We start from the raw sequence: 27,006 nt of genomic DNA on the forward strand, positions 1-27,006 counted from the left end.
ATGGAGTAAAATGTGGGAAAATCTGAGGTTATCCATTTCTGTTTCAAGAATAGAAAAGTAATATTTAATTAAAAATGTGCAAAACGCATTAATTTTTATCCTGATGGAGTTGATGTACTCGTCCAAAGTGCTAGCATACAAGTCGGAAAACAAATAGTATGTTGGCCTTCACTGCAAGAGGATTAGAAAAGGAAATTTTTCTACAGTTGGACATGCTCTGGTCGATATCATAGGTGTGCAATTTTATATTTGAAAGAAATTTTTTTACATTAGAGACAGGACAGCTAAGGTTCATTAGAGGCTAAGTAAATTGGGTCTATATTTTTCTCATTTTAGAATGAGACATGATGATCTCATTGTAACTTGCATGATCATGAAGGGACTTGACGTGACAGATAGAGGTTGTTTCCTTCTCCCTCTAGATTCCCCAGCCAAGAGGTAAAACAAAAATGGTACAGTTTCAGTGAAAAGGCCCAATCAAAAGATTCTCAGTAATGCAAGATGGAGGACAGGGAAAACTTGTGGCTGAAAGAGTTGATCCTTTTTTTGTAGTATTTTAGCTATTAGAAATGACTTCATCAAATTCCAGGAGCAGCAATTATTCTTTTAAGCTGTTGCATCTAGAACTTTGGGGAACAAAAATTCAAACAAAGGGACTTTTAAAAGGAGGAAGACAGACAAAAGGCCACATGATCATGAGGGAGAGACAGAAAGCAAGCTACGCTGCTAACTGACACAGCAGTGAACCTGCCTAGTTACTGCTTTTGCTGTTGGAGTTCACGTAATGCTGGACATTGGTGTGCATCAAGGAAAAAAATTAACAAACTGTGAAACTCACAGCTGACCTCGGAGGAACCTGTGAGGGAGAGTTCACAGCACAGGAACAGATAAGTACATAGTTTTTAAGTGTAACCTTCCCGTAAATCACAGTAGTGTGTAGAGGGAGTTCTTTTTCGATTACATGCTTTATTGAGATCTGTCTCGATTAAATTTTGAAAGCATAAACCTACCAAGTTAACCTGGAACACTTTTTTAAAGCAAAAGGATGGCGCTATTTTCTGGGTCTGTAGATTGGGACGGTGCAAAAACGGCCTTGAGTAGAGTGATGTGCTCTTACTGTTGGATGTGGGAGTCCAGGGAGAGCTTCCATGTTACTGATGATTATGTCTGCAGGAAAGGAATTGCAACCAAAGACCCATCAGATCGCATTAATTGGTTACAGCTGCAGTTGGAGGCAATAAGGGGGAATGTAGCACGATAAGTTAAGGTTCCGGGATTGAGACTGGCTCGAATATAATGAGGGGTACATCAGGTTCCAAGCAACCGATTGTGTTCGGGGACTCTACTCAGAGGCAGAGATAGAAGTTTCTGTGGCCCGCAGCAAAAAAAAAGTCAGAATGGTATGTTGCCTCCCTGGTGCCAGATCAAGGATATCTCAGAGAAGGTGCAGAATGTCCTCAAAGGGAGAGGGACCAGCAGGAGGTCATTGTACGCATTGGAACCAAGACATAGGAATGGAAAAAGATGAGATTCTGAAGGGAGAATATAGAAAGTTAGGAAGGAATTTAAAAAAGGAGGCCCTCGACGGTAGTAACATCTAGATTACTGCCAGTGCTGCGAGCTAGGAGTGTAGAAAGAGGAGGAAAAGGGCAGATGAATGCATGGCTAAGGAGCTGGTATGGGGAGAAGGGTTCACATTTTTGGATCATTGGAATCTCTTCTGGGGTAGGAGTGACCCATACAAGGAGGACAGATTGAACCTCAATTCACTAGAGGACTAACATACTGGCAGGGAGATTTGCTGGAGGTGGTTGGGAGGATGTAAACTACTAAAGTTGGGTGGGGACTGGAATTTCATTCCAATTCCAGAACTGTGGCTCAAGGATGGACAAGACTGACAGTTTAAGTGTTCCGGGATTCAAATGCTATAGAAAAAGGGGGGTGGGGGGGGTTACAGGAAGAGTTATTTGGATGGAACTGAGGAATAAGAAAAAGGATCACTTTTTGGGATTGCACTATAGACCCCTTAACTGTCAGTGGCAAATTGAGAAACAAATTTGTAAAAAGATTTCAGTTATCCGTAGGAATAATAGGGGATTATAAAACTTACCAAACATAGACTGGGACTGCCATAGTGTTAGGAGCTTAGATGGAGAGGAATTTTGCTAGAAGTGCACAAGAAAACTTTGCTTCAGTATGTGGACGTACCGACTAGCGAAGATGTGAAACTTGACCTACTCTTGGAAAATAAGGCAGGGCAGGTGACTGAGGTGTCAGTGGGGGAGCACTTTGGGGCCAGCGACCATAATTCTATTAGTTTTAAAAAAGTGATGGAAAAGGACAGACCGGATCTAAAAGTTGAAGTTCTAAATTGGAGGAAGGCTAATTTTGACAGTATTAGCTAAGAACTTTCAAAAGCCAGTTGGGCGCAGGCGTTTGTAGGAAGAGGGACGATTGGAAAATAGGAAGCCTTCAAAAAAAAATTTTTTAAATGAGATAACTCCAAGAATCTAGAGACATTATATTCCTGTTAGGCTGGGAGGTGTACGAAAAGCTGGATGACTAGAGGAATTACAGTTTTGGTTGAGAAAAAAGACAAAGGTTGAGAATGTGTTGCTGGAAAAGCACAGGTCAGGCAGCATCCAAGGAGCAGGAGAATCAACGTTTCGGGCATATGCCCTTCATCAGGAATCTGCTCCTCAGATGCTGCCTGACTTGCTGTGCTTTTCCAGCAACACACACGCGACTCTGATCTCCAACATCTGAAATCCTCATTTTTTTCCTGGAATAAAAAACAGGATATATCAGGTATAGACAGGAGAGATCAAATGATTCCTTAGAGTATAAAGGCAGTAGAAGTATATTAAACAGGGAAATCAGGAGTGCAAAAAAAAGGGAACATGAGATCGCTTTGGCAAATAGGGTTAAGGAGAATCCAATACATTAAGTATAAAAAGGTAACTAGGAAAGATCAGCAAGGCAGCCAATGTGTGGAATACAAAACGATTATTTCACATCATTATGTCCTGTGGAGAAGGGCATGGAAGGTGGGGAAAGAGAGAGAGAGAGAGAGAGAGAGAGAGAGAGAGAGAGAGATCTCAAAAAAGGTCCATATGACAGAAGTGGTGGTGCTGGATATCTTGAAACGCATAAAAACGGATAAATCACCAGGACCTCACTGAGGTATATCGTAGAACTCTGTGGGAAGCTATGGAAGTGATTGCTGGACCCCTTGTTGAGATAATGGTTATTATCGATAGTCTCAGGGAAGACTGGAGGTTGGCTAATGTGGTGCCACTATTTCAGAAAGGTGGCAAGGAAAAACCAAGGAATTATAGAACGGTGAGCCTGACCTCAGTGGTGGGCAAGTTGTTGGAGGGAACCCGAGGGACAGGATTTACATATATTGGGAAAGGCAAGGACTGATTAGGGATAGTCAGCATGGCTTTGTGCGTGGGAAATCATGTCTCACAAACTTGATTGAGTATTTTGAAGAAGTAACAAAAGTGGATTGATGAGGTCAGAGTGGTAAACGTGATCTATATGGACTTCAGTAAGGCATTCAACAAGGTTCCTCATGGGAGGCTGAGCTCATGGAATACAGGGAGAAGTAGTAGTTTGGATACAGAACTGGTTCAAATGCAGAAGACAGAGGGTGGTGGTGGAGGGTTGTTTTTCAGACTGGAGGCCTACGACCAATGGAGTGCCACAAGGATCGGTGCCAGGTCGGCTGCTTTTCGTTATTTTCATAAATGATTTGAATGTAAACATAGGAGGTATAGCCAATAAGTTTGCAGATGACACCAAACTTGTAGGGACAGTGGACAGCAAAAAGGTTACCTTTCAAGTACAACAGGATTTTGATCAGATGGGCAAATGGGCTGAGGAGTGGCAGATGGAGTTTAATTAAGATAAATGCGAGGTGCTGCATTTAGGAAAAGCAAATCAGAGTAGGACCTCAGGAGTGAGCAAAGAGACCTTGGAATGCAGGTTCGTAACTCCTTGAAAGTAGAGTCACAGGTAGATAGGATAGTGAAGAAGGGTTAGGGTTAGGGATGTTTTCTTTTATTGGTCAGAGCATTGATATAGAAGTTGAGAGGTCATGTTGCAGCTGTACAGGACATTGGTTAGGCCACTGTTGGAATATTGCATGCAATTCTGGTCTCCTTCCTGTTAGAAGGATGTTGTGAAATTTGAACGAGTTCAGAAAATATTTACAAGGATGTTGCCAGGTTGGAGGTTTTAAGCTATAGGGAGAGGCTGTTTTCCTTGGAGCACTGGAGGCTGAGGGGTGACCTTATAGAGGTGTATAAAATCATGAGGGGTATGGATCGAATAAATATGCAAGGTCTTTTGCCTGGGGTGCAGGGAGTCCAGATCTAGATGCCATAGGTTTAGGGTGAGAGGGGGAAGATATAAAAAGGGACCACTGGGGCAGGTTGTTCCACACAGAGGGTGGTGAGTGTTTAGAATGGGCTGCCAGAGCAAATGGAGGAGGCTGGTACAATTACAGTATTTACAAAGCATCTGGATGGGTACATGTAGAAGAGGGGTTCGGAGGGATATGAGCCAAGTGCTGGCGGATACTAGCTTAGGGTAGGGTATCTGGTTGGGCCGGAGGGTCTGTTTCCATGCTGTACGTGTCTATGACTATGTAGGTGGAGGTGGAGGTGGAGGAGGAATTTATACACTGAAAAGGGTTTTGAATCTTTGGAACCCTTGACCTCAGAAGGCTACAGACACACCAACATTAAACATATTCAAAAGGTTGAAATAGACAGATGTTTGGTCTTTCAGAGAATGGACAAATATGAGGTTATCAGGAAAACTGGAAGTTGGAGGTCAGACATGATCACACTGAATGGGGAGCAGACTCTACACTCCATATGATTGCCTCTCACCCTCTCTCATTTGTTTACTTAACTTTCCTTATATGGTCTGGAATATATATATTCCAGATCTACAGAATTCAAAGTGACCAGCAAGCTCTCAGTTCTATCAAAGTGCTACTGAAATGTTGAACAAAAAAAACCCGGAGTAGATCACCCAGTATCAACCCAGACGCCAACAACCATACTTAATCTCCCTGCCTAGTCCCCCTTCCTAATAATGTGAAGACTTGTGTTACACCAAGCATCAGCCTAGAACACAGTCATAATCATTTCCATATACAGTGGCATTCATTAGGGATTGACACCAGGATCAATTTTTCCTCGACATGCATTAATGACACAGACTGGGTGTACAAGCATAGTTTTAAAATTTGCAGATACTACAAAACTGTAGTATGAATTAAGAGAAGGCGAGAGACAGACTTCAAGAGACATGGACAGATTGATGATACAAGCAAGAGGCACTGCACTTGAAATTTAACACTGGAGTGCAAAGTGATTTTTGGATACTGTTACAAAGATGCTTTGGGTCCTCATGGTCAAATGGAAGTCCAGGTTAGAGTCCCACCTGCTCCAAAGGGTGGTATAACAGCGCTGAACAGGTTGATTGTATTTTTTCTAAAATAAACCTTTTTCCCCCCCAAAGATGCTTTGCAGTTACCATTGCTTGAAGGCATTAATTTTTGAAAGATTGTTTAGTTTTCTGAATGGTTTCTTTAACAAGGGTTCATTGAAAGTTCACTGTTGATATTGCAGATTATTTTAAAAAAAACATGACTTCCAAGAAATCACAACAACAGAAAATAAAAGGCACAATTCTGAGTGCAGGAACAGAAGGGTGACTTGCTACCTGTTCTCTTATCACTGAAGGTGGCAGGCCAAGCTGAGAAGATGGTTAATAAGATATACAGGACCATGAAGTTTTATAAATAAAAGTAAAGATATAGAAGTAAGTTATAATAAATCTGAACAAAACATTGATTTAATCTCAATTGGAAAAATGGGTCTGATTGGGGACACCAAAGTTTGAGAGATGGGACAGAAAAGGCTCACAAGAACACAGTTGCTTTCCTTCAAGAAAATTGAAAGGTGATTTGCTAGAGATGTTGTAAACAATCTGTTCAAAATACACAGGGAGAAACTGTTCCTATTGGCTGAAACATTGCAAAACAGTGGAAGCAAAGTTAAAGTGACTAGCAAAAGAACGGAAAAGCAATAGGAGAAAGAAATAATTCACTGGCAGTGATGATCTGGCATGCACTGGTTCAGCAGGTGGTTGAGGCAGGTTCCATTGTGCCCTTCAAAAGGGACTGGATAACTACTTGAAGGGAAAGAATTGTAGATTTATGGGCAAGTTAAAAAAAACATCAAAGTTGGATAGCTAAATTGCCCTTACCGACAGTGTTAATGGACTTCACAAACTAAATGGCCTCCTTCGGTGCAAGAATTATTGAATGATTCTAACTTTTATTTAGTGGACTTCAATCATATGAAACACTGATGACAGAAAACAATGTTGACACTTCAGGCAGAAAAAAAAAAGTTAAAATAAGCAAACCAATTTTAGAAAAACTGCAGGCATTCTTTCTGCCATCTTGTAATATTAAGATCATTTTCAACGATTTTCTCTCAACCATATTGGTGCTTTCACACGAGTCACAGAATAATTTGACAAATCTCTGAAAATACAAGATGCACACAATTCTCTTGTGGCTTGTCCAATGCAAGCACTCAAATTAATCTGTGTACATGCAAGTGAAATCAAGAGAACTGATCAATCAATCAATCATTCAGTAACCATTCAGCTCAATTTTTCATTCACTTAATATCTTCCTGTTTAAATGGGTTTTGTTGAAAAAAAAAATCACTTTCTCACTGTCCAATTTTTAAAGTTAAACTTCTTGCCAATTATACTGCTGTATTAGAGTATAATTGAAAGTGCATTGCCTTCGGTAAAAACCTCCAAGACACTATTTTCAAAAGTCACGCTACAGCAACATATGCTTATGGTACATGTTCCCACAGTGCTGCAACTGTTTTTATTTCCAATCTGTTCTTCCAAATGGCTCAATTTCTCTTTTCCTTGCTTTTCACCAATTTCTTTCAAATCTTGTACGTTTAAGTTAAATGCAATTTGTCAGCAAGGAAAGCATTCTAGATCAAATTCTCCTTTTCTACAGGACAGAAAAATTAGATTCGATTAAGATTCCCTACAGTATGGAAACAGGCCCTTCAGCCTAACTATCCACACCTACCCTCTGAAGAGTAACCCACCCAGACCCATTCCCCCTACCCTACATTTCCCCCTCACTAATGCACCTAACACCACGAGTAATTTAGCATGGCTAATTCACTTGACTTGCACATCTTTGGATTGTGAGGAAACTGGAGCACCTGGAGGAAACCCATGCAGACATGGGGAGAATGTGCAAACTCCACACAGACAGCCACTGTGCCACCTCTGACAAATACAAAATTAGTTTGAGTCCAAGTTAGAGACAACTTGAAAATACACACCACTGAGACTAAGGCACAGATTATTGTGAAGACGAGAGTGAGAAGTGAACAATTTTCAACTTAATTACAGCGAAGTCAAATAAATTTAAAATATAATAAAAGCAAGCTTAATCTTCAAACTTGGGCAAACAGCAAATGTTAAAATGCACAGAAGTTTTGTTTTGCAGTTGCTGAGTATTTCTGCCTGCTTTTATGAAACAGCTGATGAACTGATTATAATGAAGCAGCAGCAGCCAAAAAGTGATTGATCCATGCTGAACAGAAACCATATACTAACACACAATGCCCCAGTCATGTTGAAGGTACATTTTTGTTGACGGTAAACATCCTGACCTACTAGAGTCTACCTGGCTGATTGGAGATTGGTCAGCTAGCTAAGATTAACAGTTTTGAAAGACAACAGATTTTTTTAAAAAGTGTTAAAAATTTAGGACAAATGTGGTATCATGATAATGTTGTTATTAGTGATCCAGAGATAGGAGAACATGAGTGCAAATTCCTCTACCAATTGAATAATATAAAAACCCATCAGATTCATCAACATTCTTTAAGGACCAAATCTGATTCCTTATCTGACCTGGTCTACATGTGACTCCAGACCTACATTAAATGTAGCTGGACTCTTAACTGTCCTCTAAAATGACCTAGCAAGCTACTAGTTTGAGGACATTAGGGATAGGCAACAAATGCTGGCCTTGTCAGTAACACCACCATCCATGAAAGAATAATGAAGAAAAAGCAACCCTCTGGACTTTAAAATGCCTGAATGCAAGTTTATTTTGTTGGCCTATCAGCATGTGTATTTCTCAGTTACTAACAGATACATCAATTTAATAGGACAATGTCTATTTAAAACAAAGTACAAGTTCAAAAATCATTTGAATAGTTAAGAATGTAGAATAGAAATCTTCAAGCAATAATTGTATGTTCATCCAAAAAAAATGACATTGCTATATTGATATATCAATGTAAACATCCAAGTTCAAGAGAGTCCAGTTCTAATAGTAATTATGTTAATACATCAAAAATGCATATGCTTAATATATATATGTATATAAATAAATTCACAACATGTGGACATTGTTGGCTGACCAGCATTGGTGCCAATTCCTAATGCCCTTGAACCAAGTGCCCTGTTAAGTTACTGCAGAGATAAGGTATGATGAACCACCTTTGTAAACCTTCACACATTTGATTTAGGTATACTGACAGAAAGAAGTTTCAGGATTCTGATCCAGTGAAAAAATAGCAATATAGTGCAAAGTAAGGATGGGGAGTGGGGAACTTGCAGATGGCAGTGTTTCCATGAATTTGCTGTTCTTGTCATTCTAGGTGGTAGAGATTGCAAAACTGGAAGCTGCTGTTGTCAGAGCCTAGGTGATTTCTGCAGTGCATCTTGTAAATGGTATATACTGCTGCCACTGTGCACTGGCATTAGGAGTGAGTGCTGATATTGATGGTTGGGTACCAATCCAGGTACCAGGATTCTTTTCATGCGTGTGCTGAGCTTCTCAAGTATTGGTGGAGCTGCACTATTCAGCAAAGTGGTTTGTCACACATTACTTGTGTTTTGTAGATGGAAGACAGGTTTTGGGAAGTTGGGAGAAGAGTTATTTGCTGCAGAATTCCAGCCTCTGATCTGCTCTTGCAGCCACAGTATCTTTGTGCCTGGTCCAGTACAGTTTCTGGTCGAAGGAGAGGGCTCATAACTTGCACAAGAAAAAGGTAGAGATCACATTTTTTTTTTTTAAAAAGAAGGGTAGACATTTATACTTCAAACTGTGTTCATCACTTCATATCTTTGCAAATAAGTCTCGTTTTCACAAAATGTATAATTTGGCCAAGACTGAAAAGAATTTTGGGTTGATGGATCTTTATCCATATACTCTTAATTCTAAATCTAATAATTGGAGATTTACACTGAGTGTAGTGGAATAGTGGGAGGACAGAAGCAATGGACTATCCAAATCTTGTTTAGATCAAGGTAACATTTCAAGTCTGTGATCCTTCATCAGAACTGGTATTAACAACTAACCTGTTCCAAATGAACTAAACCGATGTTCTGGGTTGCCTGTAGATTTCTCCAACTGGAACAGTCTCCAAGCATCATTCATTAGATTTTTCTCATGCTCAGAGTCAACAGCATTGACTTCTCTATCTTTACAGCTGGCATCAAACAAAGGGCAAAGGAAAAACTGGGCAAACCTAATTTATATTAAAAAAAAAGGTGATTAAGTAAAGCTTCAAGGAACAAACATCCACATTGCACTACATTTGCTTTAAAAAAAAAGAGAGCTACACTGCATGTGCCTAAAACAATACAGAGCAAAATTCCAACAGAGACAGATTACTTATCAGCAAAGTATCATAAATGGTGTTTGGTTAAAATAGTACCTATTTACTGCCATCTACGCAAGTGGTCAATGGCAAGGTTCAGAAAGAAAGAAAATAGAAGTAGAATAACACTGCCTTGTTACCAGAGCTCTGACTGATAGGATGAATACTTACTAAATTCCAAAAATAAAATTATAGGGCTAAATTTTCAAATGTCAATATTGGAATGAAAGGGCCAGGATTTAAAAATGGCAGATAAGATTGTATTCTGAGATTTCTCTCACGTGCAATTTTAAGGAAGCAGGTCCCATGTTGGTGTTCTGCAATCCTGTCTATTTCTGGTCTAATGGAGGAAAGGACATTCTAGATTCCTCACTATTGCCTGATTAATTTCCAATGAAGGGCTCTTGTTCGAAACATCAATTCCCCTTCTCCTCTGATGCTGCCTGACCTGCTGCTCCTTTCCAGCATCCCACTCAACTCCTCACTATTGCCACCAAGTCAGGCCAGTTTTGGTAGACAATGCAGTTTACTGGAGTTCAGAGGTGGTGTGAGCACAAGTTCGTTTGCACAAAATATTTGACAAGTTTGAAAGGTGCTGACAATTTGCATTTCAATGTACAGTGGAAACTCTATCATCCGAATGTGATGGGTGGACAATACTGCGCTCAGATAATCGATTAAATGCCTTTCCTCTGGGGCTCGGAATTTTAAAGTCTGCTCCCTATTCAGGAGACTGCAGCAGCACACAGCGCGCAACACCCCGGCCCCCCAATCCTGTCCAACCCCGCCCCCTGCCCTCCCCCCCCCCAAACCTCGTCCAACCCCGCACCCCCCTCACCACCACCCTTGGACCCCCTCTGGGGCATCTGGACTGCACAACAAGACTGCTGCCTTTGTGGCATAAGTCCCCAAATAGCACAGCCACACAACTTTTGACAGGTTCCATGTTTGCCCTGTACAGGACAATGTTGGAGATTATTCCTTGTACACCATTCTGTAGAACTCCAGGGAAAGTGTGTGGGGGGACGTGGGGAGAGAGAAAAAAAAAATCACTAAACAAAAGACACGATCACTGCTGGAAACACATCATTTTGTTTCTCTTGGGACCTCGAGATCTCCTTCGGATAATCCAATTTTCGGATAACTGGTATTTGGATAATCAAGTTTCCTCTGTATTAGTACATATTTAATGTGACAACTCTTTTAAAAAAGCTGTCAACACCAATAAACAGACCAGAATTATTGAAGTACTGGATTAGTGGTGCTGGAAGAGCACAGCAGTTCAGGCAGCATCCAACGAGCAGCGAAATCAACGTTTCGGACAAAAGCCCTTCATCAGGACTTTTGCCCGAAACGTCGATTTCGCTGCTCGTTGGATGCTGCCTGAACTGCTGTGCTCTTCCAGCACCACTAATCCAGTATTTGGTTTTCAGCATCTGCAGTCATTGTTTTCACCTCACAGAATTATTGAAGGGCTAGTGGTATTAGCGTGCTTAACATTGGGGATAAAATTGCTTCACTGCATTCAACAGTACTTAAATTCCAATGTCATTTGAATCCTGAGAGTTAACTTTTCTTTGATCAATAGTCCAACCATCTGCTGAGCATTCTGAAGCGGTGGAAAAATAGGCCACTACTGAAAATGTGCTATGTATTTGACTCTATTGGACTTGTTTAAGCAGCTATGCATTGAAATTCATTAGCTGAGCTCCAAACCCCAATACTGGATTCAGCTTTACAGGGATTTTGTAGACAGTTATCAAGGAGACTGCACATATTTTGCCTGACATCTTCTAGGAGGTCATTCTGCTATTATGTGCATTTCGGCAACGTAAATCCACTGTAACCTGTTTGATAAATTAGGGATGCTGTTTCTAAAGCACAAAACTTTTAAAATTTGTGTTAGCTGTAACATGATTACATTGCCAACACTAAACACTGTTTGCAATGCACAACTTTTCTCTAACACACAGTTGCATAGGGCAGCACAGTGGCTCAGTGGTCAGCACTGCTGCCTCAGCGCCAGGGATCTGGGTTCAATTCCTGCCTCAGGTGACTTTCTCCCAGTGTCTGCATGGGTTTCCTCTCAATCCAAAGATGTACAGGTCAGATGAATTGGCCAAACTAAATTGCCAATAGCATTAGTCAGAGGGAAATGGGTCTGGGCGGGTTACTCTTCAGAGGGTCGATGTGGACCTCTTGGGCCGAAGGGCCTGATTCCACACTGTAGGGAATCTAATTTTAAAAAAAACCATCACATTAATTCTAACTGCAGTCAGTTCTTTATAATGTTTTTGAATATCTGATTATTTTGAGTAATACAAAAGGCATTCAAAGGCACGAGTTCTGTCCAGAATAGATGCAATGGAGGTAAACCAGATGCTGGAAAAGCGCAGCAGGTCAGGCAGCATCCAAGGAGCAAGAGAATCGACGTTTCGGGCATGAGCCCTTCTTCTCTGAGGCAGAAGAGCTCATGCCTGAAACGTTGATTCTCCTGTTCCTTGGATGCTGCCTGACCTGCTGCGCTTTTCCAGCAACACATTTTCAGCTCTGATCTCCAGCATCTGCAGTCCTCACTTTCTCCTAGGTAAAATCAGATGGACCAGCAAGGGTGAGGATGCCTAACACTCTCAATTCAGCCAATATTCCACTATATAATGTGTGCACCCTAATCTGTGCATGCCAGGCATATTCTGGCAGCAATAGCCCAGCTAAAGCCTGTCCCACTCACCCAGGCTGGGGGTGGGGGGAGCAAAAGACTACCGGACAGGTGACTTGATTGAGAATTTTATATTTTAATTAATGTCCAATGCTGTTATTTAAAGGCCAAAACAATTTGCTAGAAGTGGAGGAAGTAGAAGTAAGTAAGTTCTCAAATGTACAAAAGCCCTCTGCCAGAAAAGTATTGGAAATTAATTTTGCATAAGTTACTCACACCTGTTAAGATATGAAAACAAAATAAGTACATCCAATTACAAAAAGGTCAGCTTCCCCAAGTAAGCACACTGAAATGAGCTGTTCGACTCCTCAAACTATATGAAGGGTCACACATAATGGGGTTTTTCATCTAAACAGGAGGTCTGGTATAAAGCGAAAGAAATGCAACAACAGTGTGCAGCTGCTAACAGACAGATGAACACACAAAACAAAGAAATTAACTAGTGTGTCGACAATTACCGATTCAGGGCACCTTCCAAATGCTCGTTTGATACATCAAAATAGTAGTTGGTATGTTCCCCACTGGTAAATGCATTTGAGCTCCCAGCATGTTCACTGAGGAACTGACTGTACTCATTCTCCTTTGGATACTTCTCAGTTCCTAAGAAAAGCATATGTTCACAAAAATGGGCAAGTCCAGGTATCTCTTTGGGATCTGCCAAGGAGCCTAAAACAAAACAAATAGGAAAACTACAGTTAAAAGGTTGTGCTTAAATCCTAAACATTTTGCTTATAACATTCAAAAATATTTATTAAAACGATGAATGAGCACATTTTAAAAAAAAATACAATAGGAAATGCACAATAGGAAGTGTGGAACAATGTTCAAAGCACTCTCAGTTAAAAAGGACATTTTTAAAATAATACAATTAAATTGTATGATTACAACCTTATATCTTGCCAGACAAACTTGCTGACTTGTAGAAATAGTATAGTCAATGTTTGTTAATTCAAATGAATGGCAAGAAAAAGTCAAATATCAGCCAGTTGGATCATCTTTTTTTAAAAAAAGATAATTAAGTAACTTTAATTGATAGGAATTTAGGGAGTACAGGTCCAGGGAAAGACACAAGCTCTGTACATACAAGGAACAAGAGACAACAAGCAAGGGCTTGTGATTTTTAAAATCTTTAAATTTGTTTTGTAATAGTTTATTTTCCATTTTTAAATGGAGTAAAATTGCTTTGAGAGCATAACTATTTAATGCAATAAAAAAGGACTTTAGGTCCAAAGAATTGAATAACAAATTGGAACCACTCAAACTCTTGCAGGGAATTCTCATTTTCCTTCTGAGAGATATTCTTTCTAACATTCTAGCAAGGAAATTATGAATATTCTGCTAAATTTGTTATATATTCAAATAAGGAAATCTAGAAACTGCCTAAATAGCAGGAAAAAAAGCCAGTAATGGTGGGACAAAAGGGAGACAAAAATGTATAAAAAGGTAAAAGATGGAAGAAAGGGTGATTTGCGCCAAGTGGTCAGACTAAATTGCCTAAAGTTTCTACAGATGTGCAGGCTACCTGGATTGCCACAGTAAAAGCAGGGTCACACAGATAGGTGGAGGGGATGGGACATTTTTCAGAGGGTCAGCACAGACTCAATGGGCAGAATGGTCTCTTTCTACATTGTAGGATTCTATGACAGGTGACATTTACAGGAATCAGAGAGGCATACAAACCAATAAAGGGTTTTGAATTATGTTGGGGGCCTTAAACCAAAGGCCAAAATGGACAATTGCAGATATAGTGAGCAGAACTCAGTGCAGGTAGAGTATGGAGTGTAGAATTTGGAATCACTTTAAACCTAAACAGCATGAATGACACATGGCTAGCCAGCATTTGAACAGCCAGATATAATTATTTCAGCAACGTACATCAAAAAAGAACAACCTGTAGCTGCTGCAAAGCTCCAAGTCAGCAATCGACATGACAGAGATACGCAACCAAAGCACAACGCGCAGCAGGTAGGGCACGGGGGTGATGAAAAGCTGAGCTCAACCTGAGAAAGTGGCCAGAGGATGAACTGTTGACAAAGGTTTAAAGCTTTTGGCAGAAGCAAAGATAATGGCTCTGGTTTCAGCTTAACTGAAATGAACTGCAGCTCAACTAAGGCTGAGTGCTCAGCAACACAATACACAAAGAATGTTCATGAAATTAGAGTTTGCAGTTTCAGCAAAAGAACCAGGAGTTAAAAAATCTAAGTAGAAGTGACTGCGCTAATTAAAATGGTAAGTTCAATGTCCCGATTAGATACGATAATAGTCAAAAATAGTTGACTTATCAACCCCGGTATCATATGAAAGCTTTCAAAGTCAGGCAAAAATGGATGATAATTGATTAACTAGTTTATCGTGTGTTAAAAAGAATGCATAGGTCATAACCTCATCATCCTCCTGCTTTTCTAAAACATGGTCATAACTATTTATTGTGCACAATAAATTGCTTTGGTCTGAAGGATAAGACAAACTCATATGGCTATGCCCATTTTTTTTTGTGTGTTCCAGTTTGATAATAATTAAAAACAGAACAGGATCACAGTGTACATAGAGACCATTCGACCCACTGAGTCTGCCCCAATCCCATTTACCAAGGATAATCTACCCAGCCTGCATATCCCTGGACACTATGGGGCAATTTAATATTGTCAATCCACCTAATCTGCGCATCCTTGGACTGTGGGAGGAAAATGTAACACCCGACAGAAAACCCATGCAGATATGGGAAGACCGTGCAAACTCCACACAGACCACTGCAAGGCTGGAATTAAACCCAGGTCGCTGGCACAGACAGGCAGCAGTGCTAACCGCTGAACCACTGTGTAAGCAGTAACAATCACAAGATTGTTTACTGAAAACACATTTCACAAAGGATACACAGAAGAACAATTAATATTTTAACTGATATTAGTACCAATGTGAACATCCAGGGCTGCAGAAGACTTGTCAGTAGTGGGATCATGAATGAGTAACACACGAATGTCATTAGAGAGTTCCAATCCACGATATTCACGTTTATCCTCAGGAGATTTGATAACATTGGTCACTATTCTCTTGATGGAAGGGTTATTCATTCTCAGGTTTCTTGTTGGCTGCAGGCTGCAAATGGGAGACATTTCAGTAAATATAACATATTACTACATTTCTGCTTCAAGTAAGCGATCAGCGTTAATGTAAACATAAGTAGAACTCCTGAATAGCATCTCAAATTGAAAGTGCTGTCATCTGTAGACAGGTTATTGGATGCAACTCCAAGACAATTTGTATTAAATTTCCACCAAATGCTCTTTTGATCTAAGAAAGCCATCTGAAATGACAAAGAGACAAATATCAAATTGTACATTGCTGCAATAATAAAAGATCAATGTCAAGCAAGCAATTGCTCACAAATGCAACAATTAAGGGACAACCAGTGAGTTTTCAAAGTTCTTGAGTAAGAAAATGTTTGGTCAAACAAGACAAACTCTCCCAATACTTCCCTGTAAAAGCAATAGGTGGGTCGACACTGTAAAGATCCCAGACTGATTCCCAGTCAGGTTTAGTCTTTGCCAGTGTGGCACATCATCTATCAGCTGCATTTCCCAAACTTTGCTCCAATATAATATCACTTCAAGGCTTGATAGTCATAGTCAAGATCGCTCAGTAAAAGTGGGGATGTATTTGTAGGAGGTGGCAGCGGCAGCGGCAGCAGCAGCAGCAGCGGAGGCAAAGGAGGACTGGAAATGTTGAAGGGGCTTGTCTGCTAATGTGGGAGGGCAGCTGTTAAGTCAATCAGACAGCCACATGGCGTTCATCACTTTCTTGGAGCTCAAGCCAAAACTTTCAGCTTCTGCCCCCACTGAGAATCTTGATTCTCACTTTGGGAAGATCGGAGCCACGGGCTAGGAAGGGAAAAGTAAGGTTTCTTAACACATTTCACCACTGCAACAACAGTTGCATGAACATCAAATCAGAATGGTACTGGTTGCAATAACATATTTATCATTGTTGACTTGCACCTCAAACAAAACTATAAAAATACTTTTGCCTCTATGAAAACGTCCTTGGATGTCCTTGCAAGCTCACTTTCACTGGGTCCACTTTCATACCCTCACAACTAACCTATTTAAATTCAAAATTGTTTTTCCAAAATATTAGAGTTTTAGTTATGAAGAGAGGTTAGCTAGAATAGGGCAGCATGGTGGCTCATTGGTTAGCACTGTTGCCTCAGTGCCAGGGACTAGAGTTTGATCCAGCCTCAGACGACTATCTTTGCAGCATTTTCATATTCTCTCCTTGTCTATGTTGGTTTCCTCCCACAATCCAAAGATGTGCAGGTTAAGTGAATTGGCCATGCTAAATTGCCTAGAGTGATCAGGGATGTGTAGGTTAGGTGCATTAGTCAGGGTAGAGTAATACAGTCGAGGAATGGGTCCGGGTAGGTTACTCTTCAGAGGGTGGGTGCGGACTTGTTGGGCTGAATGGCCTGTTTCACCACTATAGGGATTCTACGAAAACAGGGCTGTTTCTCTTGCAGCAGAGAAGGCTGGCGGGGGGGGGGCGGGGGGCAGGGGACATAACGGAGATGTGTAAAATTATGAGGGGACAAAGACAGGAAGAAACCTTTTTCCATGTAGGAGGGATCAATGACTAGGAGACATATCATTAAAAGGGAAAGGGCTGGAGGTTTGGAGATGTGAGGATTTGGTTTTCACCAGATTCCAATGACTGGAATGTGGAACTCTGCCAAAAAAGGGTGGTAGATGCTGCAATCCTCACAACATTTAAGAACAAGTACTATGGTACTATGACACCAAGGCATACAAGACTATGGGCCAAGTGCTGGAAAATGGGATTAGAATAGGTGGTGGTTGTTTTTTAAATCGAGTGCAGATCAATGAGGTCAAAGGGCCTTTTGCTGTGCTGTAGATCTCTGAGTCCATGAAGATGTTATTAACAAAACTGTCGAGAGGAATTAATGGAATATATTTAGATTTTGCAGAAGACTTTGGACAAGGACTCCCACAAGATTGGTCAGGAAAATTAAAATACACGGTACACCTGGTAATGTATTAGCACTGATTAAACAATTGGCTAACATACAGGGACAGAGCAGAAATAAATGGGTCATTCTCAAGTTTTCACAATGCGACTAGTAGGGTATTACAAGAATCATTAGTTCATACCCAGCTTTATTTAATATACAAGTCGTTCCTGATTTAAATCAACAGACTTACAAATGTTAGTATTTATTAATATGATCCCATACTTGATTTAGTTTTTAAAAATACCCACACTCAAACATTTCTTGTGCTTACACTTTCCAATGTGTTTCAATTTGGAGACAAAGACTCACAAACAGACTCCAGAACAGAATCCATTCACAACCCAGTAACTGCCTGTATCTCAATAATTCGATCTTGTGGACCAATATAATATTTCCAAATTTGCAGATGATATAAAGCTAAGCAGGTCTGTGCTGAGGAAGATGGAAAATGTTTCTTGGGGGAATTTGGACAGGCTTAGGTGATTAGGCAAGAACAAGGCAGATGAAATATAATATGGAAAAATGTAAGGTAGAAGGAACAGATGTGCATAACATTTCTCAAAGAGAGAAGTTGGAAAGTGTAAACATGAGAAGGGACTGGACTATCTTTTTCAGTGGATCACTGGGTGTTACAATTCAGGTGTAGTAAGCTATTAGAAGACTCTTGAACGTTAGCTTTTTTTTTGCAAGCACAGTCACAACAGGAGTAGCAAAGTCTTGCTTCAGTTGCAGAAGAGCTTGGATAGACCACACCAGGTGTAACTTGCAGTTTTGGTCTCCTTATCTCAAAAAAAAACTTTTGCCAGAGAGTGTGTGCAACAACAGTTCAGACTTACTCTTAGACTGTCCGAAAAGCTTACGTGAACTTGTCCATATTAGCTAGAGTTTCTAAGAATGAGAAGCGATTCCCATTGAAGCCTAGAAATGACTTTAAAAGGATAGACAGGGTTGGGGAGGGGGCACTATTTAAAAATAAGAGGGTTATCAATTAGGACAATAGGAGGAGAAATCTGTTTACTGAGAGTGATGAATCTTTGGAATTTACCATGGAAATTTAAGTGTGTATATTTAAAGCAGAGTTTGATAATTTTTTTGATTATCAATGGTGTAAAGGGTTATGCGAATCAAGTGGGTTAAAGGTATTGAAGCGTTTAATCAGCCGTCATTGTACTAGATGGTGAAGCAGACTGAACAGGCTGAATGGCCTACTCCTGTTCCAATGTTCCTTTTCCACTTGACAAACCAGTCAGAAAGTGAAAACCCACAGGATCCAATGATCCAAAATTGGATCAGTGGTAGGAAGCAAAGTGTGCTGGTGACAGGTGTTCTTATTCAAGGCTTCCCCCAATCTCTCTCTCTTCCTTCCCCCCCCAGTGAGGGTTAGTGTTAGGTTCCTTACCTCTTGTGGTTTATAGCAATGATTGAGGCTTAAATCTAGAGGACACGATTAAAAAGTTTTTACATGATAGAAAAACTGGTCATGTTGTTGATAAAGATAGTTTCGCAGCAGACCTCAGGAAGATACCAAAAGGATTGCTCAAGTGGAGAGAAGCTCAGGTCAGGAAGAATTGGCAGATTTTTCCTGAATTGATCAGTTTTTATTTTTATTCTCAATTTCCATCTGCACTTAAAATTGGATTCTGTACAACAAATAGTAGCTGAGAACAGATATCAATGCCAAAGCAGACAGTAGTTGCCCAGCCCTCGAGAAGGCAGTGACATAATCTCTTCTTGAACCACAGCAAAAAGCTTTATTGTAAAATGAATCTAAAAGACCAGTCAGGATAATCATTTTCTATATCTACAGCAAAGTGAAATTATAAAACTAAAAACATTATATGGGTTGTACACTTATTCAAAAAAAACGCTGGTGGCAACTTGAGATTCAAATATTCAAGAAGTTCAACTTGAACAAAGCACAAGTTCACTGCTGGTACGAAGTTGAAATAGCTCCCGATGTCAACGCTGTGACATTTGTATATGTTCTGCTTCATTATGAAGCAGGAGTAAATTACTGCAGATACTGGAATCTGAAGTATATTGACTCTGTAAAAACCTATTATAGCTCAAGTATACAGAGGAACCTCAATTATCCAAGCGAGTTGGGCAGGCATTATTTAATTCAGATAATTGAATATTCAGTTAATCGATTCATTTTTTTTACATTAGATTCCCTACACTGTGGCAACAGGCCCTTTGGCCCAACAAGTCCACACCGACACTCCGAAGAAAAACCCACCCATTCCTCTACATTTACCCATGACTAATCCAAGCAACACTCTGAACACCTGCATATCTTTGGACTGTGGGAGGAAACCAGAGCACCCGGAGGAAACCCACGCAGACACGGGGAGAACGTGCAAACTCTACACAGACAGCTGCCAGAGGCAGGAATCGAACCCGGGTGCCTGGCGCTGTGAGGCTGCAGTGCTAACCACTGAGCGACCATGCCGCCCCTCTTCTCTGATTCAATGTCTTTTCTCTGGGGCTTGGAGTTTTCTTAAGTTTCCTTTTTCCTTGCTCCCTCTCTGTCTCAGGATTTGTTTCTGATGGGTTAACTCCAGGAAAGGTAAGAGAGGTAGGCAGGTAGTGCAGGTGTCTTCTGTGGCTATCCTTATTTCAAACAAGTATTGTGTTTTGGAAAGTGTAGGGAGAGATGGACACTTAGGAGTATGTAGCACGAACAGCCAAGTTTCTGATATTGAGACTGGCTCTAATGCAATGAGAGGTACGTTGGGTTCCAAGCAATTAGTTGTGTTAGGGGACTGTAATCTGAGGTACAGCCAAATGTTTCTGTGGCCAGCACCGAAAAATCAGAATGGTGTATTGCTTCCCTGGTGCCAGGATCAAGGATGTCTCAGACAGGGTGCAGAATGTTCTCAAGGGGGAAGAGGGACCAGCTGGAGATCATTGTACACATTGGAACTAACGATAAACGAAGGGAAAAGGTTGAGATTCTGAAGGGAAATTACAGAGATTTAGGCAGGAATTTAAAAAAGGAGGTCCTCGACAGTAGTAACATCTGGATTACTTCCGGTGCACAAGCTAGGGAGGGCGGGAATAGGAGAATAGAGCAGATGAATGCATGGCTGAGGAGCTGGTGTATGGGTGAAGGATTCATGTTTTTGGATCATTGGAACCTGTTTTGGGGTAGAAGTGACCTGTACAAGGAGGACGGATTGCACCTAAATTGGAAGGGGACTAATATACTGGCAGGGAAATTTGCTAGAGCTGCGCAGGAGGATTTAAACTAGTGGGTGGGGAGGGTGGAAAAGAGGGGGAACTCAGGGAGATATGGAGGAAAGATTTCAATCTGAGACTGGTACAGTTGAGAACAAAGGCAAGTCAAACAGTCAGGGCAGCCAGGGACAAAGCACAAAGCAAAGTGGAACTGATAAATTAAACTACATTTATTTCAATGCAAGGGGCCAAACAGGGAAGGCAGATGAACTCAGGGCATAGTTAGGAACATGTGACTGGGATAGCATAGCAATTACAGAAATATGGCTCAGGGATGGACAGGACTGGCAGCTTAATGTTTCAGGATACAAATGCTACAAGAAGGATAGAAAGGGAGGCAAGAGAGGAGGGGGAGTGGCATTTTTGATAAAGGGATAGCATTACATCTTTGCTGAAGGAGGATATTCCCGGATATTTGTATTATAGACCCCCCAATAGTCAGAGGGAAATTGAGAAACAAATTTGTATGGAGATCTTAGCTATCTGTAAGAATAATAGGGTGGCTATGGTAGGGGATTTTAATTTTCCAAACATAGGTTGGGACTGCCATAGTGTTAAGGGTTTAGATGGAGAAGAGTTTGTTAAGTGTGTACAAGAACATTTTCTGATTCAGTATGTGGATGTATCTACTAGAGAAGGTGCAAAACTTGATCTACTCTCGGGAAATAAGGCAGGTGTCAGTTAGGGAGCATTTTGGGGCCAGCCTCCATAATTCTGTTAGCTTTAAGATAGTGGTGGAAAGGATAGACCAGATCGAAATGTTGACGTTCTAAATTGGAGAAAGGCCAATTTTGACAGTATTAGGCAAGAACTTTCAAAAGCTGATTACCTGCAAACATCTGCGCTCAAAGGGACAGCTGGAAAATGGGAAGCCTTCAGAAATGAAATAACGAGAGTTCAGACAAAGTATATTCCTGATAGGATGAAAGAAAAGGCTGGGAGGTATAGGGAATGCTGGGTGACTAAAGAAATAGAGGGTTTGGTGTAGAAAAAGAAGGAAGCATATGTCAGGTATAGACAGGATAGATCGAGCAACTCCTTAGAAGATAGGAGTAGACTTGAGAGAAATTAGGAGAACAAGAAGGGGTCATGAGATAACATTGGCAAATAGAGTTAAGGAGAATCCAAAAGGATTTTACAAATACATTTAAGGACAAAAGGGTAACTAGGGAGAGAGTAGGGTCCCGCAAAGATCAGGCCTTTGCGTGGAGCCACAGGAGAAGGGGCAGATACTAAACGAGTATTTTGCACCAGTATTTACTATGGAAAAGGATATGGAAAATATAGAACGTAGGGAAATAGATGGTGACATCTCGAAAAATGTCCATAACATAGGGGAGGAAGTGCTGGATGATTGAAATGCATAAAAGTGGATAAATCCCCAGGTCCTGATCAGGTATACCCTAGAACTCTGTGGGAAGCTAGAGAAGTAATTGCTGGGCCTCTTGCTGAGATACTTGTATCATCGATAGTCACAGGTGAGGTGCTGGAAAACTGGAGGTTGGCTAATGTGGTGCCATTGTTTAAGAAAGGTGGTAAGGACAAGCCAGGGAACTATAGACCAGTGAGCCTGACTTCAGTGGTGGGCAAGTTGTTGGAAGGAATCCAGAGGGATAGGATGGACATGTATTTGGAAAGGCAAGGACTGATTATCCCTAATCAATATGGCTTCGTGCGTGGGGAATCATGTCTCACAAACTTGATTGAGTTTTTTGAAGAAGTAACAAAGAAGATTGATGAGGGCAGAGCAGTAGATTCGATCTACATGGACTTCAGAAAGGCATTCGACAAGGTTCCCCATGGGAGACTGATCAGCAAGGTTAGATCTCATGGAATACAGGGAGAACTAGCCATTTGGATACAGAACTGGCTAAAAAGGTATAAAACAGAGGGAGATGGTGGATTGTTTTTCAGACTGGAGGCCTGTGACCAGTGGAGTGCCACAGGGATCGGTGCTGGATTCTCTACTTTTTATTGTTTATATAAATGATTTGAATGTGAGCATAAGAGGTACAGTTAGTAAGTTTGCAGATGACACCAAAATTGGAGGTGTAGTGGACAGTGGTGTAGGTCACCTTAGATTACAACAGGATCGTGATCAGATGGGCCAATGGGCTAAGAAGTGGCAGAAGGAATTTAATCTAGGTAAATATGAGGTGCTGCATTTTGGGAAAGCAAATCTTAGCAGAATTATACACCTAATGATAAGGTCCTAGGGAGTGTTGCTGAACAAAGAGACCTTGGACTGCAGGTTCATAGCTCCTTGAAAGTGGAGTCATAGGTAGCTAGGATAGTGAAGGTGGTGTTTGGTATGCTTTCCTTTATCGATCAGAGTACTAAGTACAGGAGTTGGGAGGTCATGTTGCGGCTGTACAGGGCATTGGTTAGGCCACTGTTGGAATACTGTGTGCAATTCTGGTCTCCTTCCTATCGCAAAGATGTTGTGAAACTTGAAAGGGTTCAGAAAAGATTTACAAGGATGTTGCCAGGGTTGAAGGATTTGAGCTATAGAGAAAGGCTGAATAGGCTGGGGCTGTTTTCCCTGGAGCGTCGGAGGCTGAGGGCGTGACCTTAGAGAGGTTTATAAAATCATGAGGGGCATGGATAAGAGAAATATACAAAGTCTTTTCCCTGGGGTCAGGGAGTCCAGAACTAGAGGGCATAGGTTTAGGGTGAGAGGGGAAAAGATATAAAAGAGATATAAAAGCAGCTTCCTCACACAGAGGGTGGTACGTGTATGGAATGAGCTGCCAGAGGAAGCTGTGGAGACAAGTACAATTGCAACATTTAAAAGGCATCTGGATGGGTATATGAATAGGATGGGTTTGGAGGGATATGGGCCAAGAGCTGGCAGGTGGGACTAGATTGGGTTGGGATTTCTGGTCAGCATGGAAGAGTTGGACCGAAGGGTCTGTTTCCATACTATACATCTGTATGACTCTAAATGCAGTTCACTAAAATATCCTGTTCCATCTTTCAACTAATCCTTTCTCTGGTGGATTTTGCATCAGATAGTGAAAATGTACAACTACACAGGGTACATAATTCTCTACCACACAATTTGAAATGGCCTTCTAACCAAAAACTCATTTCTGGGTATGCGAACACAAATAAAACTGTATCTATACATTAGGGAACCTGGATTCAATCCTTAACAGCATGCCAATTCCTCTGTAGCAGTACAGCAGATTAAGAAACAGACTAAGAAAATGAAAATTACATTCCATTCACAGGCCAAGGCAGATCACTCAGCCTGGCATCTGCTGGTAAAATAGTTTGAGATCTTTCAAAATCAGACTGTTCAGGAAACTGGAGACAAAAAAAAACTGACTCCTCTTAAAATTTGTGATAAAAAGACACTAATAAAATGATTTATTCATAGTTTTCTTTGATAACTTTTATAACATATGACAAACAGATGCTCAGAAAAAAAAGGATGTGGAGTGAATTGATAGCTGAATCTCGCACTATTCAGCAATAAGGAAATATCAATAACTGATATTAAAGATAAATGTATTGTTGCAGCTGATGCTTTGCCAAAGAGAGTAGTGAAAGCAAAGTTAAAGCAACACAAAATAAAAAAAGTGAAGCGAAGGGGAGGCTTCAAGGCTGTTATATTGCTTCAGCAAGAGTTACGGATCGTTCTTATGAAGCAGATGTTATAAATGGCCTGTGTTGTAATCTTCTTTAAAATTGTACAGACCTCTCAAAACTTAATCCTGTTTCCTCAAACATTCAAATATCACAGTTTCTACTGAATCTTGTTGCGACCACAGTGAAGTGCATGATTGAATGGAGGAGAGGTTGACTAATCTCAGGGAGCGAATCACCGATTAAAATAATTGTTAGAATCCATCTAACTGTTTAAATAAGTTAGCTGGTAGGTGTAACACTGGAGAGAAGTGCCCATCCCCGAGCACTCTCTGGCCCCGGGGAACGGTGCTCCTAAAACATGTTGCACACAGTTCAGAAGTTTGTAATCCTCGGTACTCTCCCGGAAGGACAACCCGCGGCCAGCTCCAAACCGGCTCCGTTTATCGCCGCTTCTCCGGCAAGTGCCCAAATACCCAGAGCCGTGTGTTACTGGCGGAGACCAAGTGTCTCTTTACCTCACCGGGAGGTGCCCAACTATTGCACACAACAGAATGACCTTCACCCCGAGACATGACTCGGCACCTCGTGGCGCGGCCACAGGCCTCGACCTACCCCGGGCCGGGCCTAGCCGTGGAGCAGCGGCGGCCGTTGGTTTTTTGGGCGAAGAGGGCCAAGCGCGAGGCCGGCCATCCATTACCGCCCTTAAGCCGGGGCCGCGCTCTCACTCCACACGGGCCCCAGACTTACCGCTGGCGCCGGGAATAGCAGAGCCGCAGCAGGCGCCCCACGCACTGCATGTCCGCCCGCTCCAACCGAGGAGAAGGGGGGGGTGGAGAACCGCTCCCGGGACAGATGCGGGCGGCCGCGGGGAGGGGGGGGGGTCTCTCCTCAAACTCTGCACGGTCCGAGGCGCCGGGATCGTACTCACTTCAACCCTGTCAGCGTGTCTCCGGAGCGGCTGTCACTCGGTTGGCGGCTCCTGAGTGTCCGCGCACGGGTAGGCGGAGGGAGGATACCGGCTCGGGCTCGCCGCCGAGGCTCAGGGAGCGGCCGCTGAACCGTAAGCACCTGCGATAATAACCGGTAATATCGCCCCTCACCGTCTATGACATCACAATCCAGCTGATATCACCGCCTTATATGCGGCTCATTGCTGATGTCATCACCGTAGAATCTTTGTTTCATTCTCTTAGAATTAAGGTCACCAGAAATAACACCATATCACTGCTGCAAGAGTTTAACACTGATGCCTCTTCCAACCACACACTGTGGACACCAACTCATCAGTTGGGCCGATTACAGCCTCTGCCGTGTGTTGCCGTCCATTCGGCTCCTTGATACCACGGTCACTGTGTCCCAATGTTTCGCAATTCAAATAATCTGGATTTTGCAGTGAATGCTGAAAAGCGTGCAAGCATACAGGGGCTGCATAGTGAAATCCTAGATTTTTGGTTTGGCTGAAACCTGCCGGACTTACTGTGAAAACTTTGGTGAATCGTCCAGTACTTATCTCAGAAGTTGCACTCGGTTATTTAAATTATGTTTCCTACCTGATGGTAATACTGAACAAGTCAGATGTCACAGTAAAACCTGGCTTGATAGACACTAATTTTAGTCTTTTTTAACATGGAGGTCAGTCGAAGAGTATATCTAGAACATTGGGAAAGCTTTAAAGGTCAACAGAAAACCACAAAACGAGCTATAAAGAAAAGATAGATTGAGAAAAAAAATTGGTCAGAGTATAAAGACAGCAAAAGTTTCTATAAATATATAAAAAGGAAACACTGGCTAAAGTAAACATTGGCCCTTTAGAGAAGGGATTTAGTAATGGGACATGAGGAAATGGCCGAGGCATTTAATAGGTATTTTGTGTTGGTCTTCACAATAGAGGACATGAATAACATGCGAGTAATTAAATGAGATGAAGGTAGGTGAGCTCTTCAAAATAATCATCATCACGAAAGAGGTAGTATTGGGCAAGCTAATGGAGCGAAGGGTCGACTAGTCTCCTGGCCCTGGTGGGATGCATCCCAGCATGCTAAAAGAGATGGGGAGGAGAAATAGCAAGTGTACTTGTGGTAATTTTCCAAACTTCCAGGACTCTGGGATAGTTCCAGCAGATTGGAAAACAGCAAATATGAGGCCACTATTTAAAAAGGGAGGTAAACAAATGATGGGGAATTACAGACCGGTTAGCTTAACTTCTGTAGTGGGGAATACGTTTGAGTCTAAAGAAATAGCAAGGCATCTAGATAGAAAATGTCCCATTAGGCAGACGCAACACGGGTTCATGAAGGGCAGATCATGCTTAACTAGCTAATCTATTGGTATTCTATGAAGATATTACGAACACGGTGGATAATAGGGACCCAGTAGATATGGTGGATCTAAATTTCCAAAAGGCATTCAACAAGGCTGCTGCATGAGATAAAGACGCAAGGTGTTACGGGCAATGTATTAGCATGGGTAGAAGATTGGTTAACCAACAGGAAGCAATGATAGGGAATAAAAATGAGTGTTATTCTGGTTGGCAAACACCAACTAGTGGTGTGCTTCAGGGATCAGTGTCAGGACCGCAATTATTCACAATTTACATAGATGATTTGGAGTTGGGGACCATGTGTAGTTTGTCAAAGTTTGTGGATGATACTAAGATGAGTGGCAGAGAAAGGTATGTAGAGGAC

General features: G+C 41.5%; 1 protein-coding gene across 2 annotated transcripts in view; it reads right to left on the reverse strand.

The window, feature by feature from the left end:
• Positions 1-25,677, reverse strand: part of ide (insulin-degrading enzyme) — a 125,369-nt gene extending 99,692 nt beyond the window's left edge. Inside the window, exons 1-4 of one of the 2 annotated variants that reach the window (XM_072557734.1) lie at positions 25,251-25,677; positions 15,377-15,561; positions 12,924-13,131; positions 9,445-9,614 (exon numbers count right to left, since the gene is read on the reverse strand). In XM_072557734.1, coding sequence (XP_072413835.1) covers positions 9,445-9,614; positions 12,924-13,131; positions 15,377-15,536 — 538 coding nt within the window. In that variant the 5' untranslated portion in view covers positions 15,537-15,561; positions 25,251-25,677. Of the gene's footprint in view, positions 1-9,444; positions 9,615-12,923; positions 13,132-15,376; positions 15,562-25,069; positions 25,196-25,250 lie in introns of those variants that run through there. The other variant, XM_072557733.1, reaches the window with a different exon arrangement.
• Between the last annotated feature and the right edge of the window lie 1,329 nt (positions 25,678-27,006).

The sequence above is a fragment of the Chiloscyllium punctatum genome, chromosome 38 (genome assembly GCF_047496795.1).
Source record: "Chiloscyllium punctatum isolate Juve2018m chromosome 38, sChiPun1.3, whole genome shotgun sequence".
NCBI lineage: Eukaryota > Metazoa > Chordata > Chondrichthyes > Orectolobiformes > Hemiscylliidae > Chiloscyllium > Chiloscyllium punctatum.